General features: G+C 38.8%; 1 protein-coding gene across 1 annotated transcript in view; it reads right to left on the reverse strand.

Moving 5' to 3' along the window:
- The window catches only part of LOC119583748 (myosuppressin-like), a 79,871-nt gene that overhangs the window by 5,752 nt on the left and 64,119 nt on the right, over positions 1-10,000 (reverse strand). The window contains exon 2 of the mRNA XM_037932405.1: positions 9,732-9,942. Coding sequence (XP_037788333.1) covers positions 9,732-9,939 — 208 coding nt within the window. The 5' untranslated portion in view covers positions 9,940-9,942. The remainder of the gene's footprint in view (positions 1-9,731; positions 9,943-10,000) is intronic.

A 10,000-nucleotide genomic window follows, 5' to 3' on the forward strand; every position in this document is an offset into this window, starting at 1 on the left:
AGGAGGAATAGGAAGGAAAAAGAAGGAGGGAAAGAGAAAGGAAGGAGGAGGAAGAAAGGAGGAAGAGAAGGAGGAGAGGAAGAAAAAAGAGAAACGAGAGAGAATTTAGTAAAAGAGAGAAGAAGGGGGAAGGGAGAGAAGACAATAAAAAGTTGATAAAAGGAAGGGGAAAAAACGTAAGAGGGAAAGAGAGAGGAAGAGAAGAAGAAGGAAAAAAGGATGAACAGAGAGCAGAGGGAAGAAAGGAAGGGACAGAGAAAGGGAGAGAGAAAGGGTATGATGAAAAGGAAACAAGGAAAAAGATAAAAGGGGGAAGAGAGGGAAGGGAGGATAAATGGGAAGTGAGAGAAAAGAGAAGAAAAAAAAGAGATGGAGGGGAGATGGGATAAGGTAGAAAGAGGAAATAGAAAATACAAGAAAAAGAGGGAATAGAAAGGAAAAGAAATTATGGAAATGAAAAGACGAAGAGAAAGAGGAAGAGGGAATACGAAGAAGAATAAGGGAAGAGAGAAAAGAGAGGAGATAGAAGGAAGAGAAGATAAGGAGAATAAAAGGAGGAGGGAAAGAGGGAAAGAAGGGGGGGGGGAAGGGAGGGGGGAGGGTGAAGTGGACGAAAGGGGGAGGGGGGGGAGGGGGATTCTGAAACACAAGAATGATTCAGTTATGATGTAATGTCTTTTCTGCCTCGTGCTTTTCGGTTTTGTTTGCTCGTAAACAATAAAATAAATAAAATTGTCTTCGTCCAGTTCCGTCAGTTTATCTAATCTTTTATTTTCGTCTCTCTCTCTCTCTATCTATCTATCTATCTAATTTCTTGTATTTTTACTTTCTTTCTGCCTCTTTCTTTTTATCGTCCCTCTCGTCCTCACTTTCGCCTCCCCTCTCACTTTCTCCTTCTCTCTTGTTCTCTTCCTCTCTCTCTCTCTCTCTCTCTCTCTCTCTCTCTCTCTCTCTCTCTCTCTCTCTCTCTCTCTCTCTCTCTCCCCTTCTCTCCCTCCCTCCCCCCTCCCCTTCTCTCCCTCACCCCATATCCTTCCTTCAATCTACTCTCCCATCCCCCCTCACCCCACCCCCACCACCTACCCCATCTCCCACCCCGCCCTCTGCCTCTTTATTTACGAAAAAAATATTAATAACGAACTAATCAGCTGTAAGTGTAGGTCGATCAATAGCAAAATCCTGGATTGCGGAAAGAGGGGAGAGAGAGAGAAGGGAGAGAGAAGGGAGGGGAGAAGGGGGGAGAGATAGAGGGGAAGGGAGGAGGATGGGGGAAGGGAGAGAGAGAGAGAGAGAAGGGGAAAAGGGGGGAGAGAGAGAGGGGGAGGGAGTGGGAAAGGAGGGAGAGACAGGGGGGAAGGGAGAAGGGAGAGGGAAGGGGAGAGAGAGAAGGGAGGGGGAGGGGGGAGGGAGGGAGGCGGGGAAGGAAAGGGGAAGGGGGTTGGCATAAGTAAGGAAAAAATAGCTAAAAAAAAATTAAAACTGATTAAGAGCTAAAGTGTGAGAAAAAAATACTATGATTATTATCTCAATACTGATGATTATGATTTAGATAATCATGATGAAAACGAGAATGTCTGTGATTTGTTGTTTTTATCTGTAATACGTTTTATATGTGATATTATCTGTCATCATATATTAAAATTATTTTCGTTATCATTACTTCAGGACAAAGATTAAAATCAAAACGAGCCAATAGACTTAACAAATAATTATATATAAATTTCAGATTAGAAACTGGTTAATTTTCTACTTTCCGATTTGTTTTTGCTTCTTTATTTTCTTTATTTACTTTCCTTCTGATTTTTTCTTTTTTCTTTCTTTTTTTCTTTTTTCTTTCTTTCTTTTTTATTTATTTATTTTTTGGATTGCTTTTCATTTTTATCGTTTTATTGCGTGTAAGATACTGCTTTTGCTTACTTGCTTAATAATGGCGATTGAAATAAAATTTAAAAATAAGTAAATAAATAAATAAAAATAAAATAAAAAAGGAAAATCGTGCCAAGTGTGCGAATAACACTTAAAATTCTCCAGGTGTGCGAAAAAGACTTCCAATTCTCCAGGTGTGCGAATAACACTTAAAATTCTCCAGGTGTGCGAATAAGACTTCCAATTCTCCAGGTGTGCGAATAACACTTAAAATTCTCCAGGTGTGCGAATAAGACTTCCAGTTCGCCAGGTGTGCGAATAACAGCATTCTATCAACGGGCATTAGTAGATAGATATTTTGACTAAATTTCTAGGAAAATTGCTGTGCTTTAAACGGCTTATTCATTCTCTTGGGGAATTTCGTCTCTAAAGGAAAATGCTTAAACATCTTATGCTTGTAATAAAATTATTAAAAACAAAATTATTAAAATCATTAAAACAAAATGAAATTGTTAAAACCAAACGCGTGTAATTGCGAATTATCTACTTATTAATAAACTTATTCACTACTAAATAACCCTTCATTAAAAAAAAAGATATATATATAGAGAGAGATAGATAGATCGATAGATAGATAGATAGATAGACAGGGACTGCTCTAAACTACAATATTTAAAGGTAACTTGTATTTAAATGAAACTTGATGTAACTTTAGCTATATATGTTGTAGCATGTTGACTGAAAACAGGATTATAATCAATCATTACCTGTATAATATTATTTAATTTTCTTTTTTTTATTTATGTTATAGACTTGCAAAATGTAACTCAAGTGCAAACGTTGTTAAGCTTAATAAAGTTACAGACATCTTAATCCGAAGTCTAGGCCACGTCAACGCATTCGGATGCGACGCAAGGTTACTCGGTCATAACAAATTCTCTTTGACTATTTGGCTAAGCTTTCTTATCTTTTATCGTTATCCTGTTCTATATCTAACTTTATATCTATAACTATGTCTAACTATATCTGTCTTCTTGTTTATCTATATATATCTTTTTGTCTATCTATATCTATATCTCTGTCTATCTATATCTATATCTCTGTCTATCTATATCTATGTCTCTGTCTATCTATATCTATCTTTCTGCCTGTCTATCGATTTATCTATTTTCCTATACATATATACATTTATTGTTTATTCAATCATCATTCATTTTCATCTATTCATCTGTGACATTCATTTCTTCATTTATTTCTTCATTCTATTCATTTTCTTCTTTTTATTTACCTATTCATCTGTTTACTTATGTACCCGTTCATTATCTCATTCATTCATGTGTGCGTATGTGTGTTCTGTGTAAGTATAACGTGTACGCACAAGTGTATGTGTGTTCTGTGTGTGAGTGTAACGTGTACGTACAAGCGCGTGTGTGTGTGTGTGTGTGTGTGTGTGTGTGTGTGTGTGTGTGTGTAAGTGGCTGGTGACTACAGTGTGCGTGTAAAAGCTCATTTATGTATCATAATAACAGTTACATTGTTCATTTCTCAGGAAATATGTTCATTTTATTGCCGCTCTTAATACATGCTTACAAGTTACAAGTTATGTGTATGTGTGGATGAACGTGTGTATGTATGTGTGTGTGTGTGTGTGTGTGTGTGTGTGTGTGTGTGTGTGTGTATGTATGTGTGTGTGTTGGTGTGTGTGTGTGTGTGGTGTGTGTGTGTGTGTGTGTGTGTGTGTGTGTGTGTGTGTGTGTGTGTGTGTGCGTGTGCGTGTGCGTGTGCGTATGCGTGTGCGTGTGTGTATGCGTGTGCGTATGCGGGTGCGTGTTCGCATACATTAGTGTCTGTATATCTAAGTACATACACATCCATTACCGCACACAAACAGCCGCACAAACAGACACAGACTCTCAAACAAACATGCCCTCGGTCTCAGGGTATATAAACGGCCAATGCATCTCTCTATCAAGACAACAGAACTATTAATTACACGGGCAAACTCATAAAACAGAAGAATTGGCTGTTGGACGCGGAAATACATAAGCCTTGGGGGGATAACTGTCTGGGTTTTCTCTCTCTCTCTCTCTCTCTCTCTCTCTCTCTCTCTCTCTCTCTTTATCTTTCTCTCTCTCTCTCTCTCTCTCTCTCTCTCTCTCTCTCTCTCTCTCTCTCTCTCTCTCTCTCTCTCTCTCTCTCTCTCTCTCTCCCTCTATGTATATATATATATATATATATATATATATATATATATATATATATATATATATATATACATTTATTTCTCTCGTTCTCTGTTTTTCTCATTCTTTCTCTCCTTTTTTCTTTCTTTCTGTTTCTTTTTTGTGTCTTTTCCTTTCTCTTTCTCTCCCTCTCTCCTTGTCTAACGTTTAATATTCCTTTTTTTTATTTCATTCTTCTCGCCCTTCCTCCGTCTCTTGCTCTCTTTACCTCTCCTTCATCTTCTCTCTCTCTCTCTCTCTCTCTCTCTCTCTCTCTCTCTCTCTCTCTCTCTCTCTCTCTCTCTCTCTCTCTCTCTCTCTCTCTCTTCTCTCTCTCTCTCTCTCTCTCTCTCTCTCTCCTCTCTCGTCTCTCTCTCTCTCTTTCTCTCCTCTCTCTCTCTCTCTCTCTCTTCCTCTCTCGCAACTCTCTCTCTCTCTCTCTCTCTCTCTCTCTCTCTCATTTCTCTCTCTCTCTCTCTCCTTCTCCTCCCATTTCCTCTCCCCTTCCCTCTTCCTTTCCCTTTCCCCCTCCCTCACTTTCTTCCATCTCTCTTTCTTCCTCTTCCTTTCCTTCTCCTTTACCCTCTTCTTCCTCTCCTTCCTCTCCTCCCCCTCCCCCTTTCATTACCCCCCTCTTCCTCTCCCTCTCTTTATCCCCTCTCTCTCCATCTCCCTTTCCTCTCCTCTCATCTCTCCTCTCTTCTCCTTCTCCTTCTGCCTCTCCCTCTCCTTCTGCCTCTTCCTCTCTTTCTCCATCTCTCTCTTTCTCTTCTTCTCCCCTCCCTCTCCCTCTCCCTGTCGCTCTTACTCACCTGCACACACACACACACGCACACACACTCGCAGATACCTAGTGGCACGTAACACTAACATTGCACAGTAAATTGCTATTTTCTCCCTCAGATGAGTTTCATACCTCTCGTTGTACACACACACACACACACATACACACACACACACACACACACACACACACACACACACACACACACACATACACACACACACACACACGCAGACACACACACATACACGCACACACACACACACACACGCACACACACACACACACACACACACACACACACATACACACACACACACACACATACACGCACACACACATTAATTAATTATCAAGTACGTCTACCTTCCTCTTGTGTATTACATCCTTCCTCCTCGCTTCCTGTCTCCCTCACTAAATTCATCACCCTTTCTCTATGTCTTCTGTCGTTCTCTACTCCTGTCTTCCATATCATTGTTTTTTATCGTTTTTTTTTTCTTGTTCTCTTAATTAATGCGTTATTCCTCTGTTTCGTCGCGTGATCTTCCCCTTTATATATCAAATCCCTGTCCTTGTATTCATTTGTTTTCTTATACTCACTCTCCCTCCAACGAACAAAGTACGGTACATTATAAATCAAATCTTCCGTCTCTTATATTCGCTCTCCCTCCTTTCTCTAAGGAAAATTCTGGTTATTCAACGAACCATGTACGGTACAAAATGTTTCCCGTAACAAATGTAAAATTAAAATCATTTACTTACTTTCTCCAAGTGAACAATATACGAAGCGAAGCGAATTAAATAGATCGTGATGAATGTAGAAGAAGTGTAAATCGGAATTAATGAATAAATCAAAAATAATAAAAGTTATCCATCGTCATTTATGATTTTCTTTCTAATCAGTAATTATCTCGTAGTTTCGAGGCGTCTTTACCTTGATTTTCCAGGTTACTTTAGGGCAGAACACGAAGGGCCTTAGTGGGCGGAGCTTAGGTATTGGGGGCGGAGTCGCAGGCCGTGAGGAGTGGCAATAGTTCATTAATCTTTCCAATATTTTTGGCATTTTGTGGATATAAAATGTCTAAAAATAATGACAATGTCTTTGAGGTTATTTCCTCAATTTTTACCTTCCGTATTTTCTTTTCTTTTTTCTTTCTTTTTTTTTGTCTTTTGGTTCCGTTGTGCATTCCAAAACGAAAAAAAAAAACTTTTTTTTACACAATTGAGTACATACGAAAGGAAAAGTTAAATAATGCGTTTCGATATAGAATACTCAAATAAAGATATAAAGTGAACTCCAAACCTATTTTACTAAATTTAGAAAGTTTGAATAAAACGTGTTTAAGCCCGCGCCACCATCCGAACGCAGAGTAGAGATCATGTTGCCGAGGAAAACACTTTTTATTTTATTTATACATGTTCGTCGCTGACTGGCAATTTTGGTCGCGGTTTTACTATATTTTACTTTCATATATATATATATATATATATATATATATATATATATATATATATATATATATATATATATTTTTTTTTTTTTTTTTTTTTTTTTTTTTTTTTTTTTTTTTTTCACATTTTTCTCGTAAGCTTTGTTATTTTAAAAATACTTATCTTTCTCTCTCTCTCTCTCTCTCCACTCTCCTCCTCCTCCTCCTCCTCCTCCTCCTCCTCCTCTTTCTCCCCTCCTCTCCCCTACCCCATCTTCCTCCTCCTCCTCCCCTTTCCCCCCCATCCTCCTCATCTTCCTCCTCCTCCTCCTCCACCCCTACCCCATCCTCCCCTCCTCCCTCCTCCCTCCCCCCTCCCCCCTCCTCTCCCCTACCCCTTCCTCTCCCTTACCCCATCCTCCCCTTCCCCCTTCCTCCTCCTCTTCCTTTTTTTCTCTCATTTTCTTCTCGTCTATAGAATTCAGGAAGGCCAGACTAAGGAAATTGTGTCGCGCCCGAAACAACTATTGAATTTTCGAACGGGCGACAGGATGCTGGTGGACTGGCTCTGTACAAAAGGAGGTCTAGATAAATCTGTGGCTTTATAAGGGTCAATGTGTAGTGGATTTTCGACGTATTTATGTCCTTATTGTTCTGTTTTATTTAACTGTCTGTTTTTTTATTATATATTTGGTCTTCGGTAAGCGGGAGATTTAGTTTTTTTTTTTTCTTTTCTTTTTGAGTGTGTGTGTGTGTCTATGTGTGTGTGTGTGAAAGGAGTGCATGAGAATATTTTCACAGCACAGGAAGTGTACTTTCTTTTGTATTTTCGTCGGGAATACATTTCTGACGAAAAAGTAACTGAATCCTGGCAAATACATTATTTATACTTTTTCTAAATTTTTCATAATGAATACTGTTCATTATGACATGTTTTGTGTCACATCATTTATATATATATATATATATATATATATATATATATATATATATATATATATATATATATATATATATATATATATATGCATGTATACATGTATGCATGTATGTATGTGTGTATATGAGTATATGTGTACATGTATATATGTGTATGTATGTATATATGTGTGTATGTATGTGTTTGTCCATATATATGTATATACTATAAGTATATATATATATATATATATATATATATATATATATATATATATATATATATAAGTATATACATATAAGTATATATATATATATATATATATATATATATATATATATATATATATATATATATATAAAGAGAAAGACAGACTAGACAAGAGAAACAGAGAAAGAACCAAAGAGAAAATCCAAGCAAGAGAAAGAAAAAAATCCGCAATTGTTGATGTCATTTCCGCAAACACGCTACACGTCTGTATTTATGTGAGTGTTAGCGCCCTATTGCCAGAGGAATAATCATTTACGTTTGAATTAACGAGGGATTTTTTTTCAGCTTGTTTGTTTGTGTTTCAGTTCCTTTATTTTTTGTTTTATTTATTATTATTATTCTCTATGTTTTCTTTCGTTGTTATTATGTTCAGGCACGAACGTGGATTTCGAACGGAAATTAAAATATGGACACGTGTTGAGAGTGGGAGGGAGGGAGGGAGAGAGGAAGAGAGGGAGAGAGGGAGGGAGGGAGGAAGAGAGAGAGAGAGGGAGGAGATGGAGGAAGGGAGGGAGGAAGAGAGAGAGAGAGGGAGGAGATGGAGGAAGGGAGGGAGGGAGAGAGAGAGAGGGGGGGGAGGAAGAGAGAGATAGAGAAAGAGGGAGAGGAGTAGAGACAGAGACAGAGAGAAAGAGAGAGAGATGTAGGGAGGGAGAGAAAAAAAGAGAGAGAGGAGAGACAGAGAGAGAGAGACCAACAAACAGAGAAACAGACAACACAAACACACCAACAGTCATAAGAAATAGAGAGAAAGAGAGAATGCGTAGGAGGCAGAGAGAGAGAGAAAGAGATGACAGTTTGCATCAACATATACATGTACTAACAAATGCAGAGCGAAAGTGTACATACATGCATATGAGATGGTGTACCGATTTTGATATTTTCACCGTGATATTAATCCTTAATTAAACGTATATCTTTACTTTGCTGCATAATCCATGCTCCGCTACCCAAAAAATAATAATAATAATAAATAATAATGATAATAATTATAATAATAATAATAATAATAATAATAATAATAATAATGATAATGATAATAATAATGATGACAATTAATTAATTAATTAATTAATTAATCAATTAACAAATAAATAAATAAATATAAATAAATATACAAAAAAAAATATTATAAAAAACTTCCAGTATTTAAATAACCAATTAACAATCCTTATCTTCGCGGTTTTGCTTCAGGAGAAAAATAAAGATAAAATACGATAAAACGAGGATATTAAAACATGAATACGAATTAAGAGCCACACTTTACCACCGCCGCCTCCGTCGCAAGGTTTCACGAGCTTTAATTAATGACGCAATATCCAAGGTGCGTTATCAACGTGTTCGTTTGTCTTGCTTGCCTTGGCTTCTTCTCCTTCTTCTCCTTCTTCTTCTTCTTCTTCTTTTTCTCCTTCTCCTTCTCCTTCTTCTTCTCCTTCTTCTTTTTCTTCTTCTTGTTCTTTTTCTTCTTCTTTTTCTTCTTTTTCTTCTTCTTCTTCTTCCCCCTCCTCCTTCTTCTTCTTCTTCTTCTTCTTCTTCTCCTCCTCCTCCTCCTCCTCCTCCTCCTCCTCCTCCTCCTCCTCCTCCTCCTCCTCCTCCTCCTCTTTCCCATCCTTGCTATTTATTATCTAATTATAGATTCATAAGTGGGGTAACGTGTTTAACTGATTGCTTTAATCACGGATTCTCTTGGCGTGAGAGACGGTGACTCGCCCACGTGACCTGCTTATCATCGGATGGGCCGGGCTGGTGTTTGCCTTGATTGGCTGTTTGGCTGTTTGGTTGAGCCAGGGATGGTGTTTGCCTTGATTGGCTGTTTGGCTGTTTGGTTGAGCCAGGGATGGTGTTTGCCTTGATTGGCTGTTTGGCTGTTTGGTTGAGCCAGGGATGTTGTTTGGTTGTTTGGCTATTTGGTTATATGATTGTTTGAGTGTTTGATTGGGCCAGGGATGCTGTTTGCCTTGATTGGTTGTTTGGCTGTTTGGTATTAGTCGTTCGGTTGTTTGCTGTTTTGTTTTGTTTTTTTGTATTATCGGATGAGCCAGGGATGGAAATATTTTTGTTTGTTTGTTGACTGACTTTTTTTTCGATTGTCCTTTCGTTTGAGTTTGCACGTTAGTTGAGTTTTGTCTCTTTGCATCCGTATCCAAATCCGTACCCGTCTCCGCATGCCCTTAGATCCCATAACAATACGACAAATAAAACAAAAAAAAACGGAGAACGCAACCGCAAGGAAGCCTCACCTTTGGCATCAAGGTAGTCTTCCATTGCCCTCGAGAAATCGGCGATATTGATGAGGGCGGCGCACAGCTTCTGGGCGTAGGGGCTGAGAGGTAGCTTCTGGTCGGTGCACACGGGCGGGGGCATGGCCTCGCCCACGCCCGCGAAGACGCCCAGCACCGCCACGACGCCCACGAGCAGAGAGAACCACGATGTGCTGCGGAACACCATTGTCTGCGGGGGGGAGGGGTTGAGGGGGGGGGAGAGAGAGAGAGCGCGGGGTTAGTTTTGG

This window comes from Penaeus monodon, chromosome 17 (genome assembly GCF_015228065.2).
Source record: "Penaeus monodon isolate SGIC_2016 chromosome 17, NSTDA_Pmon_1, whole genome shotgun sequence".
Classification (NCBI taxonomy): Eukaryota; Metazoa; Arthropoda; class Malacostraca; order Decapoda; family Penaeidae; genus Penaeus; species Penaeus monodon.